At 35.5% G+C, this 24,798-nt stretch overlaps 1 protein-coding gene across 1 annotated transcript in view; it reads left to right on the forward strand.

Annotated features, from left to right (window-relative positions):
* LOC123558407 (leucine-rich repeat-containing protein 74A-like) overlaps positions 1-23,922 on the forward strand; it is a 48,422-nt gene extending 24,500 nt beyond the window's left edge. The window contains exons 6-13 of the mRNA XM_053544605.1: positions 1,593-1,678; positions 14,339-14,533; positions 15,706-15,801; positions 16,389-16,514; positions 16,766-16,912; positions 19,229-19,314; positions 20,416-20,557; positions 21,631-23,922. Of these exons, the coding sequence (XP_053400580.1) occupies positions 1,593-1,678; positions 14,339-14,533; positions 15,706-15,801; positions 16,389-16,514; positions 16,766-16,912; positions 19,229-19,314; positions 20,416-20,557; positions 21,631-21,720 (968 nt within the window). The 3' untranslated portion in view covers positions 21,721-23,922. The remainder of the gene's footprint in view (positions 1-1,592; positions 1,679-14,338; positions 14,534-15,705; positions 15,802-16,388; positions 16,515-16,765; positions 16,913-19,228; positions 19,315-20,415; positions 20,558-21,630) is intronic.
* The last annotated feature ends 876 nt before the right edge of the window (positions 23,923-24,798 follow it).

Below are 24,798 nucleotides of genomic sequence, written 5' to 3' on the forward strand. Positions count from 1 at the left end.
ACAAAAGTGTGTTACACTAGCTTATGCCACATATGATTTGTTCAAAGGGGGAAAATGTACACATTAAACGTTTTCAAAAAGTATAGTTTTTCCAGTTATGCTCAAAATATTGTTCTTTTTTCACTTAATATTTTACTCACAGACGTGCGTGTTTCTGTGATAAAGTTTTTAAAAAAATGAATAAAAATGAGCTGTGCCATGAGAAAACCGACATAGTGGGTTTGCGACCAGCATGGATCCAGACCAGCCTGCGCATCCGCGCAGTCTGGTCAGGATCCATGCTGTTCGCTAACAGTTTCTCCAATTCCAATAGGCTTTAAAAGCGAACAGCATGGAGCCTGACCAGACTGCGCGGATGCGCAGGCTGGTCTGGATCCATGCTGGTCGCAAACCCACTATGTTGGTTTTCTCATGGCACGGCTCAAATGTGTCTGTAAACCGTGCCTTTCAAATAAAAGGTGAATGTTGGTATTGTAAATAACACATAATAAAATGCAAAGTATTATGTAGTTTTCTTTTGTCTTTATATTTATAGCATCTAACATACATATTGCTAAAAACACTATAGATATGAATAAAATGGTATCGGGAAATTAAAATTAAAAAACAACAACAACAAAAATAAAACACACTCTATGTGTACATACATTCAATAATATGTATTTTTTTTATATTTAAACATTTCCTGCTTAACCAAGTGTCTATAATTATTAGGAGTTAGTCAGTTGCCCTTATAAAGTAAGTTGGTTATGCGAATAATTATCTTATAAGATTCTAGCATTTAATTGTCTAAAAGGTGGTCACGTGATGATTCCCTATATTTCTATTGAGGGTCAGTAGATTTTCATGTTGTTCTCAGGCTAAAGATCAGTGGTCGATAAAACAAATCAATTATAGGGTTTATTAGTGACCCTCCTTGGAAATATGTGGGTTCAGTATGATAAATATGTGGATTTGGCTGACGCCTCGTCCCCATTTATCCTACAGAGCCCACATATTTCCATGGCTTCTATTCTATCGGACGAGATATAGATATGTCACGTGCCGGCTCGATATATTCCGTATCGTTTGACGGCTGATTTCTGCCATTTCGTTCTGGTGCATACGACAAATACTGTATTTTGTCGAGTTGGCACATTTGAAGAGCGCCAATATGCCTACAAGAACGACAAATCATAGCGCCAGTATGAAAAAAAAACGGTATTTATGGTGTCGGTGCAATTTTTTGTTGTTCTCGCTAGTTAGCGTTTTAGCGCCCTTCAAACGTGCCACAACAAAAAAACAACAACTATTTTGTCGCTGTGGCATGTTGGCGCGTTTAAAGGGTGCCAACACATCGGAACGACAAATAAACGTGCCAATACCTATGTTATAAGAGAGCCTCGTGGAAAATTAGCGTCAGCTAAATGAGTTACCTTCTATAAAGAATTTACTTACTTACTTCTTAGTTACTTAGTAAGTGACATAAGACACAGATTTCTTCTTTGTGTTAACATATTATGGAACTGTTACAGTAAAACCTCTTCTATACGGAATTCTGTTTAGGTTGTTTGTCTCATCAGGTCGGCAATGCAGATGATTTAATATTTCAGGGGCAACGAATGGACTTCAGGAACTGGACCTAAGCTGGAATCACTTGAGACAACGAGGAGCTATTGGTCTCGCTAAGGGACTTGAGGTGAAATTATTTTATAAACTAAGTGTATGCATACTTAATACTAGTATCTGCATGTGTACAAGTGCTGAACATTATATTGGTAAGATTATGGTGTGTTCCACGTGTGCCAATCATAAAATATGTAGTTGTTACAGCAAACTTCATCTTTTCTTAGGGGAAGGAGTGATGATGTGGGTTATCGACTGTTTTTTATTATTATTATTATTATATAAGGCAGTGAAAACATAATGATTACAGACAATTTCTGTCTTCGCACACTATATTTTAACCATAACAGTAAGATTCTCTCTCATAACTAGGGGATTGGGGGATGCCGAAATCACACACGGGGAATACTTACTCAATAACACAGCCTACACATTAGACTGGCATCAATCGTTAGTCCGTTAAAATAAACAACTCTGCTATAAAATCCTCTTAAGTAGCACTTTCTGAAGAAAGAAAATTACAATAGCTCTTAGCTTAGATGTTAAGATGAGCCATGAGAGAAAGGGATTTTCTGAGAAAGAAAGAACAAACTTTATTACATATTACTTGATCTCAATAGACTTTTTATTTCGAGAGTTCAAAGGTAAAAGGTAATTTTGGTCAAAAATGACATTTTGTGTGTTTTGAAGCATACTTGATGTCGTTTATATGTGATGAAAATTTTGAGTTTATATTGGATCCTGGATATGGGCAAAAATGAAAGAATTATATTGTGCCAACTTTCATATGGCTAAATTTGTTCCGGTATAAGGTTCCAAGTATACTTGGCACCTTCTTGTTGCATCACTTTACATATTTTAAAATGGTAAAAGGTGCTATCTCGATTATATCTGCACATGGAACCTTTTACCAGTAGCAACAAGCTAGAAAAGGAAATTAAGGAAGGGAACAGTCTCAAACTCTTACCTCTTTACAGTTCAAGAGAGAAAAGTAAAGTAAGGGTTTGCAGAAATTATCTTTTGAAAACACTAGATATTGGCAAAAAGACAGTTGAAAATGCAATGAAACAAAAAAAAGTATGGAATGTTTGCTGGGACGAATAACAGAGCGAAGACACCACCTCCAAATAAGACATCTGAAAGTGACAGTGCGTTTGTCAAAGAACACATTGACAGTTTTCCAACGGTTGACTCGCACTACACCAGAAAATACACAAACAGGAAGTACCTACCACAGGATCTTAGTATCAGAAGAATGTACTCGCTCTATGCTGAAGAATGCAAGAAACGCAGAAGTCATTGTGTAACAGAAGCAGTGTATAGAAATATATTTTGTAATGAGTACAACTTGCCAAGTATGTAACAAGTATGAAAATTTGAAGGCTAAAAGTAATTTAGATGATGAAACTGAACATAATTACCAAGTTCACCAAGAGAGAAAAACAAAAGCCAGACAAGAAAAAGAAAATGACAAGACAAAAGCAAGAAACAGCCCTAAATTTTATTTATCAACATTCGACCTGCAAGCAGTCTTAACAACGCCTTGTAGTTTGATTGGAGAGCTGTTTTACAAACGATTTTTTTTGTTACAATCTTTCATTCTATGATATAGAAAATGGAAATGGTGCGTGTTATCTCTAGGATGAGACTCGCAGAAAAAGAGGGTCTTGTTAGGTCGGAAAAAACTTATTTTTACACTAATAAATTCTGTCGGAAGCAAAACGTCTGCGGTTGAAGAGGTGACAGTTTACAGCAACACTTGCGGAGGGCAAAACCGAAATCGGTATGTGGCCAGCTACTTTGTTTACTGTATTAAGGAAATTCCAAATTTCAAAATCATTGATCATAAGTTCTTGGAAAGTGGTGACTCTGAAATGGAATGTGATTCAATTCATGCTTCGATTGAACATGCAAAAAAAACAACAACAAAAATATATGTTCCATCACGATGGGAAACAGAAATAACTTTTGCGAGATGCAATTAGCCATATGACGTTCCATTGAATTATGAAGATTTTCTAGACTTTAAAACACACAAGGACCAGAACTTTTGTAGAATAAAAAATGATGTGGATGGGGAGAAAGTTAACTGGTTAAGAATAAAATGGATACAAGTGCGCGAAAACCGCCCTAGTAGCATCTTTGTGTGCTACGATTTTGAGCCGAGCCATATGAAAGAGATGCAAGTGGTTTCCAAAATTGGTAGGAACAAGCAGGAAAATATTCTTAAGTGACCACGACAGGCGTATAAGGCGAAGGTACCAATCTTCTCTGCATAGAAGGCCGATTTATTGTCGCTCGTAACATCTGGCACATCTGGCACAATTCCAAAAGAATACGAACCCTACAAGCTTCCATCATTGAGCGAAAGTGGTGAAAGTGAGGCAGACTAAAACAGCGCAGTGACTCATTTAGGACAGTTGTTTTAATCACAAAGTTATATTGTTTTGGATTGCAACACATTTTACTTTAGTAATGCTACAGTGAACAGCTGAACTTACAGTTAAGGAGCATTTCACTTGTTTACAAGCGGTAAAATGATTCAACTACAGTTGTCACTTTTTACCTCTTCACAATTTCGAATGAATGTAAGAAAACAATTGCGGTAAAAGGTACCATCTGCATTTGGCACCCTTTACTTCGACGAACAAGTACTTTTAACTGTGCCAACGGCAGATAGCACCTTTTACCACTCAATATTTCTTAACTTTGTGTAAATGGTTTTTGAGTCGGCTAAACGCTGTCAAGCGTTTGACGAGTCCTTGCTATCGCACGATTTCTCATTCTTAAATGGCCTCACAACACAGCGAAGTGATGTAGTTCCATTGGATTGTCCCTAATTTCAAAGAGTTCATTGATCGAATGAAGTTCATTTATGTCAATCTTATTTGCTATGACCAATATACGATGTAGTTTGTCATATTTATGACTTGTAATTGTGCAATACTCGAATAAAGCCACGTATTTTCTTCCGCGGTAACTCATTAAGCATAAACACGCATAACGATTCTGCGGGATTTGGTAATACATTTGCGCATATGATTATGGTGACGAATTTTATGCCCTTTTGTCACAAAATAGCAAATATGATGTTCACAAATTCAAATAAAAACTGCATATTAACTTATTAGCCAAATTATCCATTTGTTACCCTGTCCGTTTCAAAAAATAACCTTTAAAATCATTGCGCAAATAACAAATTTATTGTGCTGTGCATTTTATGAATTGCGCAGGCTTACAAAGCTTGCGTAACATCCAGCGAAAGACAAAATATAGTTCAAGAACATACGGCTAGTATTTTTTTGAGTGGGTACCTCTGAAAGCATTGGAATGTCTCTTATCAAAGAGTTTACCACATCGATGAAATTAAATTATGACAGCTTCATTTTAAATGACCCGAATAAGATATGTGCAGTACGTTAATTCTTCCGCGAGACTTCGCGGATGAATCCTAACTACATTCTGGACACTTGTCGGTGAACACGCGTGACCTGTTTATAACAATGCTTCTACGACTTTGCGTGGGTTGAATTTTGCAGTCAGTAAACGGATAAATTATCGGAAGAAGAAGCTCTTACTGGTTTGTTTAGTTACTACTGATATTAAAAATGATATTAATTCTAATTTTTCGAGAAATAAACAAATCGGCGAAACATTAAATTGTATTTTCTTGTAGTTTTTGAAATCGAAAGTAGATCGTCTATGTTTGGCTGCTCTGACGAAACGAAACAACTTTTTTATGAAAAGATTTAAATAAGAGGTAATTTAACCATAAATTTCAATGTCAGATACTGCCAATTGCTGCTAAATGTCTTCGTATCATCACAATTTGTAAAATATATTGTTGAAACTGGAGAAAAGTGTTATCGTATCCGGATATAATATTTTGGGTAAATATCGAGCAGTGTTATGAAATTTTAACATTCAAGTAACATACATGATAGATATTATTGTAACAGAAATGATTCTAGAATTTATTTTTATTACACCTACAAATAATCTATGTCAGACTCGTATTCTAGTCCTGAGGTATGATCTGAAAGTAAAAAGATGAAGTGACAGTCATACTTTGGATATTGTAATACTAGAAAGAATCTAGATTGTAACCTTTCTTGAGTTTTGACTGGTTTGGATAATTTGCTTACGATTCAGGTTCGCAAAAAAATGAAACCGTCACCCATTCTGCTTTTCATGATGACACATGGCTTGATTTTTGCAGTCAGTAAGCGGATAAATTATCCCGAGAAAGAGCTCTGACTGATTTGTTTAATTACTACTGATTTTAAAAATGATTTTATTTCTTATTTTTCGAGAAATAAACAAATCGGCGAAACATTAAATTGTATTTTCTTGTAGTTTTTGAAATCGAAAGAAGATCGTCTATGTTAGAGTGCTTTGACGAAACGAAACAATTTTTTTTATGAAATGATTTAAATAATTTCACCGTAAACTTCAATGTCAGATAGTGCCAATTGCTGCTAAACTGTCTTCATATCACCACAATTTGTAAAACATATTGTTGAAACTGGAGATTTTGGCGGTATAAAAGAAAGTGTAATCATATCCGGATATAATATTTTGGGTAAATATCGAGCTGTGTTATGAAATTTAAACATTAAAGTAACAGACATGATAGATATTATTGTAACAGAAATGATTCTAGAATTTATTTTTATAATACATACATAGAATCAATATCAGACTTATATTCTAGTGCTGAGGCATGATCTGAAAGTAAAAATATGAAGTGACAGTCATTCATACTTTGAATATTGTAATACTAAAAAAGAATCTAGGTAATATTTAGAAATTGAAACATAAAATTTTCAGTTAGAAATCGCACCAAAGGCTGTATCAAGGGTCTACATTTTCAAAATTTCCTTGTAGTGATACCCCAAAGCCTACTTGCAGGAGGGGGTATCCTCCCACATCCACCCCCCCCCCCCCCCCACCATATTGCCACTTTACAGTTTGATACATTTGCCCTTTTACCACCTGCCACAATGCCCATTTCAAAATCTGACTGCAGTTCAAAGCGGGAAGGAACACCCCTCCCCACACGCACCCTGCTACCGACCACGTAAAAATGGCTCAAACATTTTTTTCAGCCCAGTCTGGGCTTGTCTGTCTACATGAATCAAAACGGATAATTGAAAGTACATAGACTTGGGGACTACTGACATGGTTTTGAAGGGGTTAACAGGTCTGAAAAAGAATAAATGATGGTTTTAACTAAAAAAGAACTGCATTTATTAATATTGGTTATCTTTTCCGAAATTGGTAGCTAGTCCGAGTAACTTCTCTTAGTTTCGAATGCGCAATTTTCCTGTCGGTGTAAACATTCATGACACTATATATTGACACTCAGCAACATTTACATATCTTTGAACGCAAAAGTAAGTATACTTTAAATTCACATCCCTTATAATATGATTGAACAATACCTAGCGTGTGACACGGTTATTGCCAGGCCCCTTATCTGTAAAATATCTGAACAGTTCTTTCGTCCATCCGTTACAAATTGTATGTGGCAATCCGCGCTATAAAATTTCAATATATAATTTTCATATTCAAATTTTATCATGTGCGAATATATACCAGCCGATAATTGCCTGTTTTGGTAATGCCGGAGGCAAATGTTTACTGGAAAAATATTTATAGTCATGGGCAGTATCTTAGTGTCACCTGTCAAATTGTAGTTTGTACTTTCAACATTTTTATACCCCCACCAAACATGTTTGAGGGGGGTATATAGGAGTCAGTTTTGTCGCGTCCCGTCGCGTCCCGTCCCGTCGCGTCCCGAAATCTATTATCTCAGTTATTACCAAATGGATTTGATTCAAACTTAAAATACATGTTCCACCTTATCACCCACATCATGTGACACAAGGTGCATAACTCTTGACACCAAGTTTTCATGAATTATGTCCCCTTTTACTTAGAATTTAAGGTTAATTTGTTGTATTTTCACTATATCTCAGTTATTACGAAATGGATTTGATTCAAACTTAAAATAGATGTTCCACCTCATCACCCACATCATGTGACCTAAGGTGCATAACTCTGACACCATTTTTTTTATGAATTATGCCCCTTTTTACTAAGAATTTAAGGTTCATTTTGATGTATTTTCACTTTATCTCAGTTACTACTAAAAGGATTTGATTCAAACTTAAAATAGATGTTCCACCTCATCACCCACATCATGTGCCCACATCATGTGACACAAAGTGCATAACTCTGACACCAAATTTTCATGAATTATGTCCCCTTTTACTTAGAATTTAAGGTTAATTTTGTTGTATTTTCACTATATCTCAGTTATTACTAAATGGATTTGATTCAAACTTAAAATAGTTGTTCCACCTCATCACCCAGATGATGTGATATAAGGTGCTTAACTCTGACATAAATTTTTTATGAATTATGTCCCCTTTTACTTTAAATTTAGGGTTGATTTTGATGTATTTTCACTATATCTCAATTATTACTAAAAGGATTTGATTCAAACTTAAAGTAGATGTTCCACCTCATCACCCACATCATGTGACACAAGGTGCATAACTCTGACACCAATTTTTCATGAATTATGCCCCTTTTTACTTAGAATTTAAGGTTAATTTTGATGTATTTTCACTATATCTCACTTACTTCTGAATGGATTTGATTCAGACTTAAAATAGATGTTCCACCTCATCACCCACATCATGTGACACAAGGTGCATAACTCTGACACTATTTTTCTTGAATTGTGTCCCCTTTTACCTAGAATTTAAGGTTAATTTTGATGTATTTTCACTATATCTCATTCTGATTGGCTTAGAGCCAAAGGGAAGTAACCTTGTTTTAACCTTTGTGCTGAGTTTCTTCCCCTTAAATTCCAGGAATTAGTCTATTTTTAGAAATCCTATTTTTAGATTTTCAATATTTTAGGTATTTTTCTAACTTTTTTATTATAAGTCCTATGTAAAGAGTAAAAACATTTTTCCGTGGTAACATGGGTCGGTAAGACACTTTTTTTGTATTCACTTTTAGTGTATCTCTAATATTAGAGATTTAATATATTTACTAGTATTACTATACTAGTATTATACTAGTATTACTTATATGTGGAAGCCCAGGACGAAGTACTCCAAAGTATTTTTAAGATTCCTTATGGTTGCCATTCTTCTGTGACAAGACCGTATGGTGGGGGTATGAGTCACTCCTGTGACAGTTCTAGTTATACCCCCACCAAACATGTTTGAGGGGGGTATATAGGAGTCAGTTTTGTCGCGTCCCGTCGCGTCCCATCCCGTCGCGTCCGAAATCTATTATCTCAGTTATTACCAAATGGATTTGATTCAAACTTAAAATACATGTTCCACCTTATCACCCACATCATGTGACACAAGGTGCATAACTCTTGACACCAAGTTTTCATGAATTATGTCCCCTTTTACTTAGAATTTAAGGTTAATTTTGTTGTATTTTCACTATATCTCAGTTATAACTAAATGGATTTGATTCAAACTTAAAATAGATGTTCCACCTCATCACCCACATCATGTGACATAAGGTGCATAACTCTGACACCATTTTTTTTATGAATTATGCCCCTTTTTACTTAGAATTTAAGGTTGATTTTGATGCATTTTCACTTTATCTCAGTTACTACTGAATGGATTTGATTCAAACTTAAAATAGATGTTCCACCTCATCACCCACATCATGTGCCCACGTCATGTGACACAAGGTGCATAACTCTTACGCCAAGTTTTCATGAATTATGTCCCCTTTTACTTAGAATTTAAGGTTAATTTTGTTGTATTTTCACTATATCTCAGTTATTACTAAATGGATTTGATTCAAACTTAAAATATTGTTCCACCTCATCACCCAGATGATGTGACATAAGGTGCTTAACTCTGACATAAATTTTTTATGAATTATGTCCCCTTATACTTTAAATTTAGGGTTGATTTTGATGTATTTTCACTATATCTCAATTATTACAAAATGGATTTGATTCAAACTTAAAATAGATGTTCCACCTCATCACCCACATCATGTGACACAAGGTGCATAACTCTGACACCAATTTTTCATGAATTATGCCCCTTTTTACTTAGAATTTAAGGTTAATTTTGATGTATTTTCACTATATCTCAATTACTACTGAATGGATTTGATTCAGACTTAAAATAGATGTTCCACCTCATCACCCACATCATGTGACGCAAGGTGCATAACTCTGACACTATTTTTCTTGAATTGTGTCCCCTTTTACCTAGAATTTAAGGTTAATTTTGATGTATTTTCATTATATCTCATTCTGATTTGCTTAGAGCCAAAGGGAAGTAACCTTTTTTTAACCTTTGTACTGAGTTTCTTCCCCTTAAATTCCAGGAATTAGTCTATTTTTAGAAATCCTATTTTTAGATTTTCAATATTTTAGGTATTTTTCTAACTTTTTTATTATAAGTCCTATGTAAAAATAAAAACATTTTTCCGTGGTGACATGGGTCGGTAAGACACTGTTTTGTATTCACTTTTAGTGTATCTCTAATATTAGAGATTTAATATATTTACTAGTATTACTATACTAGTATTATACTAGTATTACTTATATGTGGAAGCCCAGGATGAAGTACTCCAAAGTATTTTTAAGATTCCTTATGGTTGCCATTCTTCTGTGACAAGACCGTATGGTGGGGGTATGAGTCACTCCTGTGACAGTTCTAGTTATTTTTGCGAACCACTCTTCAATTTTAGAGAAATATATTGGGTTTAAATACTTGTATAATGTCAATCAAAGTTTTACTAGGCATCGATTGAATGTCCGTTTCATCTATTGTAACAAAATCTCTGTTCAGTTGGGGAAAAAACAGTGTTGGCAAAAAGCCGGTCAGTATGAGTATTGACCGGGCCGGCGGTCAATACTGGTTAAAACCGGTCATTAGTGGTCAATACCGGTCAATACTGGTCGATTCAATTCTATAGCCATTCTTGCTTGGTCAGTACTGGTTTATTAAACATTTTTACATAATGTACATTCACAGATTATCACAGGCTGTAATAGTAATATAAAAATAATAAAGCAGTTTGAATAATATAAAGTTTTTTTCATTAAAAAGTATAGTGGTCAATACTGATTCAATTTTGGTCCTTGGCAATGTGTCCTGGCCAGGCTCAATTTTTGACAATATACTTAAAGGCTGGTCAGTACTAGTTTATTCAATGTTTTTGTCTTCTTACAATAGCCTTTATTCTGAATTAATTAAAGATGTAATTACTCTATAGTACACTCATTGAAATGGACTGTACTGTTCAATTAAAATTTCTAAGAAATATTCCTGATCAGAACATGCAGTGATCAATTGACTGCATTACTTATTTTTAAGATAAAGTTACCATGTTCAAGCATTGAGAATAGTACAGGGGGATATTGATCATGACAGCTTATTAGTGATTAGATAAACCTTTTGTATATTGTATTTGTAAGACATGGTGTCAATTGGGCAAAGTGACAATTGCTATCAAAACACAAACCACTTCCACGTAAGGGTCCAGATGTTCACAGCAATTTTTGAGTCGGCTAAAGGCTGAAAGCCTTTTGACGAGTCCTTGCTATCCAACGATTCTCTAAATGGACCAAATAACACAGTGAATGGATGTAGTTCCATTAGATTTCTCAAACTTCAAACAGTTCACTGCATGAATGAAGTTAAGTTGTGTCAATTCCCTTTGCTATGACCAATATACGATGTAATCTGTCATATTTATGACTTGTAATTGTGCAATTGTCGAATGTAACTCATTAAGCATAAATGTGCATTTTAAGAATTGCGCAGGCTTACAAAGCTTGGGTAACATCCAGCGAAAGACAAAAAATAGTTCCAGCAGGGCTCCAGCTAAGATGCGTATTGTATAGAAATAATGCAAATACGCATGTCTAATAATTTCTAAGCGTATAAAAAACGTATATAAAATAACAGAAACGCACACAATGCATTTTTAAAAACAAAATCTGAATCGTCTGGATGCGTTAGGTAACATAGCCGATCAGCCTTAATTCTCCCACATTGAACGTAAACACGCATCGTATCATTTCTATAAACTTTGCGTGGGTTGAATTTTGCAGTCAGTAAACGGATAAATTATCGGAAGAAGAAGCTCTTACTGGTTTGTTTAGTTACTACTGATATTAAAAATGATATTAATTCTTATTTTTCGAGAAATAAACAAATCGGCGAAACATTAAATTGTATTTTCTTGTAGTTTTTGAAATCGAAAGTAGTTCGTCTATGTTTGGCGAAACGAAACAACCTTTTTATGAAAAGATTTAAATAAGAGGTAATTTAACCGTAAACTTCAATGTCAGATACTGCCAATTGCTGCTAAATGTCTTCGTATCATCACAATTTGTAAAATATATTGTTGAAACTGGAGAAAAGTGTAATCGTATCCGGATATAGTATTTTGGGTAAAAATCGAGCTGTCTTATGAAATTTTAAGAAAAACAAACTGAAAACAAACTGAAACTGGTAGACTATACTGTCAGTACATCAATCATTAGCCGACTCAGGCCATTCAGGCCTTTGATTTATAAAATTATTTATACCAGTAAAAATAAATAGATTTATCACTTGTGAATCAAACACTTACTCCTACAGTTTATGAAATACTTTCTACAAATTAAGTTCAGTTAAATTAGCAGTTTTTCAAATTATTGTGACATTTTGAAGAAAAATAATATAATCTTATCTTTGTAATCTAATCTAAAAGAAAATGTTCAATGACCAGTAAATATTTACCCAGTATTGACCAACCAGCCACTAATGATGACCAGTTTGGGAGTATTGGTTAGGTTGTTTAAGCTAAATAATATTAATGCCTGCATTCACCATAATCAAGCCCCAAAAGCTATTAAACAGTCATTATTTAATTATTTATAAATTTTGCAAAATATCTTAACAGCCAGTATTGACTATAAATTGACCAGTATTGACTAATCGACCAGTATTGACCGGTATTGACCACTTCAGGGAGTATTGACCGGGGCGGTTTTAACCGGTTAAAACCGCTGGTTAAAACCAGGGGCGGTTTTAACAGCCCAACATTGGAAAAAAACTAAAACCAAACTGAAACTGGTAGACTATACTACCAGTACATCAATCATTAGCCGACTCTCAGGCCCTTCAGGCCTTTGATTGCAAACTGCAAATAAAATTGTTTATACAATCTTCTTGAACTCAATAATTTCACAACAGAATATTTAATGATCACTACATACAGGCAAAACAAAATAAATGCTCCTTTATTTCGGAAAAAGACGGAATTTCAAAATATCCTTTTTTGCGATTTTCTCAAAATGTTAAAAATGTAAGTTGGCACCTTTTACCTTTGAACCCTCGCTTTGTAAGTCTACCTTCACATTTGTAGATCAGAGAGGAGGACTTCCACCGTTATTTAAGGAGATCTACAAGCGTCTGTTTGGTTTGTTTGTTTTGGGTTTAACGCCGTTTTTCAACAGTATTTCAGTCATGTAACGGCGTAGACCAACGCGCTATATACATACTGAGCTAAGCGGTCTGTTCGGTGGACTTACAACATGATTGTAGAGTTCATACAGGCACAAATACATTTTATGTCTCATTTATGGGCTTAAACTATTTTAAGACATCAATGCCACCTGAATTTTGCCTACAGCTGGACCATAGTGGTATAGAAAATGATAAAATGTCACAAACGACGTTTGAAAAAGATGTTTTCACTTTGGAGGGTTCCATGAGAAAACCAGTTAAAGGAATAGTCGGGGTGTGTGGTGGGCCTAGCAGTTGTCGTCATCAGCAATGCTAACGGCCTCAATATAACTGTCTGTTCTCTAACACAGACAAGGTCAGGCCTATGCCCGTGTTTTCAATGGTCGGGTCGTCTGTTCTTCTACCACGCATTTAAATTTTCAATTACCCAACAAATATACTTCAGGAAAACACGGATGAACAACATTTTTTCTTTAATTTATATTATTTTCTCACACACCCGTAGTATTGTATTTAGCTTTTTTCAAGAGTACAAGTGCACCAAAGACTACGAAAGCGTGTACTCCAACGTTGAGTTATACTGTTACGGAACTGAAAATCTTTTTATGGAAGCGTCCTGGTGCCAGTAGAGAGATTTAAATTTGTCTTACGTACGACTTACTATCTCCTACGTAGGACTTAGTATCTCGTACGTAGGACTTACTATCTCCTATTACTATCACCTATACATGCTACGTCGGAGATGGTAAGTCGCACGTAAGACAAATTTAAATATTTCTGCTGGCACTAGGACGCTTCCATATCTTTCTGATGGTGTTAAGTACATGTAAATATTTGGTAGTCGTGTAGTACATGGTATATGGAACGTCAAACTTGTATGTTTCCATTAAAAGAATATGGTTACGTCAAGAAATAGTGAAGTATTATAATGCGCACGAAACATTATCCTAACAATGTAACGAAATAGTTCAATAGAAGCTAGTTTGTCTTGTTGAGAAAGTATAATTTTGCAGAATATTTCTTTAATGGGTAACTCACTAAGTGAAAAGAAGCATTTGAACAGAAATTGTTCTTTCTTTTTACAGATATCAGTGGAAAAATGATCTGAGTTTTCCATGTTTGTATACCTCATGTTAAAAAATATTTTTGTTTCTAAATGATCAGAACTAATTTCTATTGAAATGCATTTCATGGTATTTTGCTTACAGAATAACGCCTCTTTGGGTTATGTTAACCTTGGTTGGAATGGGTTCGGATTCGAAGGATGTGTGGCTTTGTCAGACGCTTTACGACAGAACACGTGCATCGAAAAACTCGATATCTCGTGCAATAGAATACATCCACCGGCACTACTTGAACTCATGAAAGGGCTTCTGCACAACAAAGTTCTCAAGATACTTATAGTAAGTATATGAGCCGTGCCATGGGAAAACCAACATAGTGGCTTTGCGACCAGCATGGATCCAGACCAGCCTGCACATCCGCGCAGTCTGGTCAGGATCCATGCTGTTCGCTAACAGTTTCTCTAATTGCAATAGGCTTTGAAAGCGAACAGCATGGATCCTGACCAGACTGCTCGGATGGACCCATGCTGGTCGCAAAGCCGCTATGTTGGTTTTCTCATGGCACGGCTCATATACCAACTTCATTGAGCAAAATTTACATTTACATGTACTATGTTTTGTATTGAAAGAAAGAAAACGTATTGTTTCGTTTAAACAAGACTGGGACAACTCTTGGATTTTCCGATTCTTTCGTTCAATTCGCATGTTCTCCTAACAATAGATCACTTTTTATAGTTATGAGACACTTATTTGAAAATTTCACTCAAGTTTTGAATGTTTTTTATGCTCTAATTATGGTTTTTGCTTCATATTTGAGCAGATTTTGTCGACATTTTCTACCATAGCACTAGCGTGGTCTTAGTGAATCACAAACTAGCACATTTAAGAATATTTTACCCTGACAGGGCATTGAGCAGAAATTGTAGGGGAACGGTGGTCTAGTGGATAAGGTGTCGGTCGCTCAATCCAGGGGTCGTGAGTTCGAGCCCCACTGGGGTCACGACCATGATTTCTCATATGACACCAGTACTGGTTTTTCAAAGAAGCGGACTCGAGAGTGGTTCCAATAAGCTTGAAGCTTTCATCACAAAACAAAATTAACTAAAACAAATTAGTATGAACTAAATTCACTGGTCATTGAACTTTACCATTCAGTAATTAAAAATATCAATGCACATCTTTCACTTTAGTAATTTACTTTTAGATGTAGAAAATCCTCATGGGATGAATTTTACTTGACTAAATATATAAATTCACTGTGTTTGTAGAGTTACATTCACAATTAAGTAAAATGTTCTCAAAGTTCAGTGCAATTAAAGCTCATGCTGACCACTTCTAATGATACAAGCAGTATACCCCCGATACCATTTTCGACAAAGAGTACTTTATACCGACCCGACGGTCGACTGACTGCCGTACCAACAGATTATAGCATATATTGTTTTGCCGATATTGGTCCTATACTAATCTTAAGCTTTCATGTCAGCAAGGTTTATCTTTTTATTTCATAGCTTGACAGAAACCCAATCACTCCATCTTTCGCTACTGTACTACTAGAGGGTATACAGAGGGCCCCGGACATGGCTCTAGAAGAACTCAGTCTTCGGGTAAAAACAAAACATGTCAATTCGAAAAGAACTTGTTTTTATTAATTATTAACTCGTTGTTTGACGTTTACTTCTTTGATCAAAACAGTGTAACCATTTTGTTGTTCATCTTAAGTTTTAAAATGTGTGTGTTTTTTTTATACTTTTTTTTTCAAAAGTTTATCATGAGAATGGAGTTTGTATACTTAAAGATCAAGTTTTCACAGTGCTGGTAGAAAGGCGTTTTTAGTTACCTCCCATACGATTCTAGCATTTCCACTGGTTAAAATGTGGTCATCTGACAACCCCCTATATTTCTGTAAAGAGTCAGTAGATTTTCATGTCGATCTAGGCTATACGTAAGAAGTCGATAAAACAAATCAATTATATATAGGGTTTGTTAACTAGTGACCCTCCATGGAATAAGTTGAGTCAGTATGATAAATATGGGGACTCGGATACCGCCTCGCCCCCGCCCCATTTATCATAATGACCCCCACATATTTTCGTGGAGGGTCACTAACAAACCCATTAATGATAAATTAAATTCTCTTTGTTTCAGGGTATTGTATTAATCTGTGATAAAAATTAAATTCTCTTTGTTTCAGGGTATTGTAGTTGATAGAGATTTCCAGGGAATCTGTGATAACATCCGGCAGGAGAGAAATTTCCGGGTGGAATATGAAACGTCACTTCCGGTCACATGTAGAAATCGAGATGACATGATGAAAGAGGTATCAAGTTTAAATTGTACAGATTGTGGTGGACTTGGCATGTGTTTCTAATCGACTGTCTTTAAAAAAAAATCAGAAAATACATTTTTGCAATGTCTGGCGTTTTGGTGTAACAGTTTTAAATATTAATTTAGTAAAAATCCGACCATAAGTTAAATGGCACCGCCTCACCTTAAAAAATTGACGACCGTAGTTCTTCATAAGGAACTTTCATTTCTAAGTTCACATATTGAAGTGTTTTCTTTTTTTAGATTGAAACGCGGAATGACTATAATATCGAACCACTACGAATGTTGTACCTATTGAAAGAAAGGAACAGAGCACAGGATTTCTTCCACAAAATCAACAAAGACCATGATTCAGGACTTACACCCGATGAACTCAGTATGTTGTTCAAGGTAAAGGCAATTGTGTCTTCTCGGCTTCCAAGCAATGTATCAAGACATATTTATGAAAGATACATGTAAGTCTTAGTTAAGTTTTTATTGTCCGGTTGTTTTGTTTTGGTTCTCTTCTCCAAAAGTGACTGATTAGTATATAACATGTTGTATGTTAGACTGTTGAAAGTATGGTTGAACAATTAGGCTAATAAGCAAGGTCTTTGTGTTTTTATCGTCTAATTTAGCACGATGCAGAGTTTATATGTGTAGGAATTGAACCATGAGAGCGTTAGCCTGATTGGTTAGATATCCAAACATCTGAACGACAAACTCCTACAAATATAGGACAATGTTAGAATTATCAGATAACTGAAGTCTTCGCGTGGTGTATTTTCTGATTAACCATGGTTTAGAGTTCAAATTCGCAGGAATTGAACCACGATGGCGTAAGGCTGAGTTGTTAAATATCCAAACATGGGAATGAAAAACAGTGGTATACCTAAATCTGACGATGAACCACAAGAAACCCGTGTTTATTTGCATTTTAAATGCTCATTGGAGTATTATGATAAGATTATACTGAACATCATTTATCGGAGAAGTTATGACCGAAATTATTCAAAAGTTGACGTCAAAATTGACGTAATAATGTTCTCTCACCAGTGGCAGTGCACGCGTCAGCCGTTGTTTATCGCAGATTTACCACAGTCGTTTTCCTTTTTTTTTGTTTAACTAAATGAGAAATCAGACCATGCTAGAATGCTATTTATAAGTCTGAAAATCCATTTGAAATGAATTAAGACATAATTTATGTACTCATGAAGTGGAAGTCGTGAAATCATGAAGCAGAAATCCTGAACATGAAGCAAAAATCGTGAAATAATGAAGCTGAAATGTCACCACGGGTCTTGTGACATTTCAACTTCATTATTTCACGATTTCTGCTTCATGATTTCACGATTTCTACTTCATGAATTCACGGTTTCTGCTTCCTGATTTCACGATTTCCACTTCACGAATTCACGATTTCACGAAAAAACTTCACGATTTCTTGATTTCACGAGTTCCACGATTTCCACTTCACGAATTCACGATTTCCACTTCACGAATTCACGATTTCACCATTAAACTTCACGATTTCATGATTTCTTGATTTCACTGTTTCCGTTTGGCCAATCCATTCCGTTACTCTCCATTCAATGAAGTGTATACGTAATGAATGGTCTGGGTTACGGATGAGTTTATACTCCTGCATACGTCTGTGTGGAGGTTGGGGAGGGATATGGTGCCTGTACCAACACAGTATTGGATACTTTCAACACTAAAACATGTATGAACAAAATAAGATTCCCAAGTAGCTTTACTGTTTTAGACAATTCCAAAATATATAAGTATGTTTATTATGCCCCCGTCATTTATGGCGACGGAGCATTAAGCCCTGCAGTTGTCCGTCCGTCTTTCCGATATTTTGGAATCCGTCTTTCCGTCCATAGACACATTGGTTTCCGTTCATTTAAAAGAGAATGCTTGCATGGATTGAATTTATATTTTGTATGTATATCCTTTCCACGCCTGTAATATAGTAAAACGTCTAATCCGCTTTTGTACGTTTTAAACGGCTCTCGTGGTAAGGCCATTCTCTTGATCAACTCAGTTTGCATACCATTTACACAGCAGGTGGCAATAGCTTTCATATGAATAAGATGCATCAATTTCATTTAATAGAAGAAAGATGGGGAGCTTACTAAAACCGAAAAAAAGGGACTGGAACAATTTCACATTTAAAGCAATAATGCATTCTAAAAGTATTGTTTGTAAGTCTATTTCCTCATCAGTTTAGGCATTTTTGGCCAGTTTCCTCTTTCAGTACCTATAAACCTGGTTGTACAAATGTATAACACATCATCTTACATGTAGCGAATATCACCCGCGGTTTTCTACGTCATACATTAGTCATGTGACTAATAAAATCGGGAAAAGTTGAAACTGCACTATAATTATGAAATCGTGAAATCGAGAAATCGTGAATTCTTGAAGTGGAAATCGTGAATTCGTGAAATCGTGATGTTTAATGGTGAAATCGTGAATTCGTGAAATCAGGAAATCGTGAAATCGTGAAGTTTAATGGTGAAATCATGAATTCGTGAAGTGGAAATTGTGAAATCGTGAATTCGTGAAGTGGAAATCGTGAAGTTTTATCATGAAATCGTGAATTCGTGAAATCATGAAGCAGAAACCGTGAATTCATGAAGCAGAAATCGTGAAATAATGAAGTTGAAATGTCACAACGGGTCTTTCGTATTTATGTCACCGTGTTGCTGTTTCATTTTACAGGAGTCCGGTATCCCTGTTTCCAGATACATTATTGACAAAATCATGAGTTTTATGGACACAGACAAGGACGGGAAAATTGATCTGGGGTATTATTTTTTTCTTATATTTCAGTTTATAAAAGGTGCATCTTGCATATTATGCTCTAATAAAACACATTACAGTAAAATTGACTTATAGTAACTCGGTTATACGGAAATCTCGATGATAAACCCGAAACAAACAAACTCAAAATTTTGAAAATTGACAGTGTTCACACAATAACTTGAGTAGTTTTTAACCAGTGTTCACAAAACTTGGTCAGAAAGCTGACATAGATAATACTCCGTCAAATACCAATCGGACAGTCCCAGTCAGTCTTGAGTTATGACCCTTGAATCACTCAAATTTGCAAAAAGTGACAGCGTCAGCTTAATTCTTAAAGTATTTAATTTTAATCTCATCCGAACTTGTTGATATAACAATAATGGTTAGAGAACACAAATTGTTTCGCATAGACTTCCATTATAACATTATGGCGTGTGCGGCCTTCCATAAATCGAAACGTATATCTAATAACATTTTTTCAAGAACAATCTTAGTTTCACCAAAATATCGGACGCAAAAACATATGAATAATGATACTTTATTTAAGTAATTTCCCTGTGAATAACCCATGATGACCACCAGTTTACATCGTTGGCATGGCGGGAGAAATTCGTTTCAACACACATGAAATGTAGAAAATCCTCTCAAAATGTATAATAACATACTGTTAGTGCATTTAAAAAAATTAGAACGGACAAACATTACCTTATTCCCGGGTATACACTTACCTTAATCCCAGTAAGTACACTGTATCTTTTTGAAATAGTGGTCTCTGACCTAATGTTTGTTGCTATGGAATCTAGGCCAGTTATGACTACCAGCTACATGTAGTATGTCGTTGTCAATCTGTTGTTAACTCTATAAATTAGATGTATTTCTGTGATTTTGAGTGTATGCATGCAAAAATATTGAATTTTAGAAACAAATATTTAATTTCAAATGTTTGAAGACGAGCCAATTGCAAGGTACTGAAACAAACATTATCTATGTTTTGCTTGTATCAACAGGAACTCAACTGTTCATTTTCGCAATATTTAAGTGGCGCTTGCTTTTTGCTCATCGTTCATAATCTAAGTAACCTTTATAATTACTTTCACTGATAGGGAGTTTCTTATTGGTGACAAGAAAATTAAGAAGATATCACGTGACTATGCACGGACCTCGGTTGGAGACGGGGCCCATTACTCCCGGTATTCTCGGACATTTAGAAAGGCACACATTCAGCAACCGACATCGAGACTGAAGGTTTGATTCTTTCATTTGAATTAATTATCAGCTGTCGGATATATAACAATCATAACATTGTTATATTTTTATTTCATACCTAGTATATAGTAACAAAACTGCGGAGGACGCCATTCTGTCACCCTGGCCAAATAACCGGAAGCGGGCTTTATAACTGGATATTGGCCCGTCAGGGATGAGTGACGTCATTTTTAACGTCGATATTTTATATGTAAAGCAATCCAGTAATTTTTTTTATGTTTAGGTAGAAACAAAAGTGTACATCACATAAAGGTTTTGGGGTTGTCTGGGGTATAGTAACCTTTATATATACCCTCTTTGGATAGAATGCATTAATACTTCTGGTAACTAATGTCAGTCAAATATAGACTTACACAAGATTTTAAAACGTACGTAGGTATTGTTCTTTGTTTTATTCAAAATAATCAGACTGAATGAACACCATGTTTGAAAGAATCTGTCTGTTTTTAAAGCTTTATAAATAACTATTTTTATTCGGTTCGCGGACAATGCCAAAACGTTTGAGGAAAATTTGGAAAAATATCTTTTGGGTTCTGACATTTTAAAAATGATGTTTGTCATATGAAATATACAACAAAATATTGCGTACTGATTTTATTTTTTGTCAGTTTATGACTCAATGTCAGGAATGTTTTCCATAAATATGTGCGCACGTATTAGTATAAAAACATCCGCACGCATATTAGTTCATGCGCACGTACAAGTTAAAAACATCTGCACACGTATTAAGTAATACGTACGCACGTAATGAATTCTACATGCACGTGCGCAGATGTTTTAAAACTAATACATGTATACGTACTTAATAAGTTATACGTGTGCAGATGTTCTTATACTAAAAAGTATTAGCTATTACGTGCGCACGTATTACTTATCACGCGCGCACGTATTTCTTGTTACGTGCGCACATATAAGTATAAACATCTATGTCACCTTCTTTCGATGAAATAGATAGCAGTTTTACGAAGTACTTGCCATATACAAGCATTTCCACGTTGCGGTGCCATATACAAGCATTTCCATGTTGATTGAATACTTTGATTATTTTACAGGTTGAGGAAACCCAAAACTATCTGTCACCTATAGCATCTTTAACGCCTTCTCCGGCAAGCAGCAGACGATCTTCCATTAACAATCCGTGACTTTGAAGTACACTTCCGGTCAGAATAAGACCGTCACGTTAACTGTAAGAAACAGACGACGTACGGCACTTTGTGGCAAAGTTTAAGCATACAAAAAGAAAAACATGACCGTTCTCCTTCTACGACTTTATACATTATGCGCATCTTTCCCTATATGTATACAATCCCTCCTACCAGACAACATTGCAAGTTCTGGAATCGTCAGCTTTGTAGATATAACATGCGACTTACAGATTAGCTAAAACAAAATGACAGTCATCAAACAAACTGTGAACCTCATGCGAAAGATGCGGATTGTGCCAACAACCCATGACTACATGCCTTTTTTTCTGAATGCATCATACGTCTCCGCGAAAACCTGAAGAATCAGACGTTGGTCATTTACTTTCAACATCCTTTTGTATATCGTGAAAATCCCGCATCGACCAGTGCAATACTTAAATTATACGTGAATCTTAAAACATCAGTGATAAAAAATCATCAATTTGCATAATGTGGTAAAGTTAAATAGACATGCCAGTTTGAAAAAAAGAATGTTTGCTTTAAAATGTATCTTCACATCTAAGTTAATCGCGCTTATTAGTACACACAGTCCTCTTTGCCTCGTGTAAAAATCTCGCGGACGAGTTTTATTAGCTCACATGTCACAAAGTGACAATGTGAGCTTTTGTGATCGCGCAGCGTCCGTCGTCCGTCCGTGCGTGCGTCCGTCCGTCCGTCCGTGCGTAAACTTTTGCTTGTGATCACTCTAGAGGTCATATTTTTCAAGGGATCTTTATGAAAGTTAGTCAAAATGTTCATCTTAATGATATCTAAGTCAAGTTTGAAACTGGGTCACCTGCGGTCAAAAACTAGGTCAGTAGGTCTAAAAATAGAAAAACATTGTGACCTCTCTAGATGCCATACTTTTCAATGCATCTTCATGAAAGTTAGTCAGAATGTTTACCTTGATGATATCTAAATGAAATTTGAAACTGGATTACGTGCCGTCAAAAACTAGGTCAGTAGGTCAAATAATAAAAAACCTTGTGACCTCTCTAGAGGCCATATTTTTCATGGAATCTGTATGAAAGTTGGTCTGATTGTTTATCTTGATGATATCTAGGTCAAGTTTGAAACTGGGTTATGTGCGTTCCAAAACTAGGTCAGTAGATCTAAAAATAGAAAAACATTGTGACCTCTCTAGAGGCCATACTTTTCAATGGATCTTCATGAAAGTTAGTCAGAATGTTCATCTTAATAATATCTAGATCAAATTTGAAACTGGGTCACGTGCATTAAAAACTAGGTCAGTAGGTCAAATAATAAAAAAAACCTTGTGACCTCTCTAGAGGCCATATTTTTCATGGGATCTGTATGAAAGTTGGTTTGAATGTCCATCTTGATAATATCTAGGTCAAGTTTAACTGGGTCAACTGCGGTCAAAAACTAGGTCAGTAGATCTAAAATAGAAAAACCTTGTGACCTCTCTAGAGGCCATACTTTTGAATGGATCTTCATGAAAATTGGTAAGAATGTTCACCTTGATGATATCTAGGTGAAGTTCGAAACTGGGTCACGTGCCTCAAAAACTAGGTCAGTAGGTCAAATAATATAAAAAACCTTGTGACCTCTCTAGAGGCCATATTTTTCATGGGATCTGTATGAAAGTTGGTCTGAATGTTCATCTTGATGATATCTAGGTCAAATTCGAAACTGGGTCAACTGCGATCAAAAACTAGGTCAGTAGATCTAATAATAAAACATTTTGACCTCTCTAGAGGCCATATTTTTCAATGGATCTTCATGAAAATTGGTCTGAATGTTCACCTTGATCATATCTAGGTAAAGTTCGCTACTGGGTCACGTGCGGTCAAAAACTAGGTCATTAAGTCAAATAATAAAAAAGCCTTGTGACCTCTCCAGAGGCCATATTTTTCATGAGATCTTCATGAAAATTGGTGAGAATGTTCAACTTGATGATATCTAGGTCAAGTTCAAAACTGGGTCACTTGAGCTCAAAAACTAGGTCACTGTGTCAAATAATAGAAAAAAGCGACGTCATACTCAGTTCAGAACTGGGCATGTGGGGACAGGTGAGTGATTGAGGACCATCATGGTCCTCTTGTCAAAATATCTAAAACTGTACAAATTTCATACTTTTCGTTATTGTAACTATATCTCTAATGACTGAGAATTATTATCGTTAAAACACTGAAACAATTAATGACAAATTAATGTCTTTTTTCCTTGGTCTTTATTTCTTATTGTGTGCATAATAAACAATTTTATTTACTATTTGACCATGAGATTGTACATTTTTGAACGTGAAATGAGCCGCGCCATGAGAAAACCAACATAGTGGGTATGCGACCAGCATGGATCCAGACCAGCCTGCGCATCCGCGCAGTCTGGTCAGGATCCATGCTGTTCGCTAACGGTTTCTCTAATTGTAATAGGCTTTGAAAGCGAACAGCATGGATCCTGACCAGACTGCGCGGATGCGCAGGCTGGTCTGGATCCTTGCTGGTCGCATACCCACTATGTTGGTTTTCTCATGGCACGGCTCAAATTATGTTTTGTATCCAGTTGCCAATGTTGGTTCTATAGCAGCTGCAAACTTTGTTATAATAGTAATTAATTACACATTAGATAGTAAAAATATGTGTCAAAGTGTTACTTCACAATTATGAGCAATGTTTTTATCGCACCAAAGACTTAATTTATGTAAGATTTTGTCATTAAAGAACTTTTAACATCGTTCAAAGCGTCCCTTTTATTCGATCCTGTATAAATTCGTTAACTTCGTATTTTTACATGTAATTATACATTTTAAAATGAATTTAGAAAAAATTACTATTAAAATGTTACTACAGTGTATTACTTCCCAGACCTGAAATATATAGAACCAACATGGTTTTAAGCCGCACGCCAAGGACAAGATATTTGACTGGTTGTGTCCCCGGTGTTGGAACCTTCGATCAACCTAAACTAACGTTACTGACTTGTTTGTATGTAAGCTTACTGGTAACCCATATGGTCGACTCCTCCACAAAACTTTAGTAATTTTTAGCTGGAGATGCGGGGGCTCGAAGTCAA

Source organism: Mercenaria mercenaria, chromosome 5, assembly GCF_021730395.1.
Source record: "Mercenaria mercenaria strain notata chromosome 5, MADL_Memer_1, whole genome shotgun sequence".
NCBI classification, from domain to species: domain Eukaryota; kingdom Metazoa; phylum Mollusca; class Bivalvia; order Venerida; family Veneridae; genus Mercenaria; species Mercenaria mercenaria.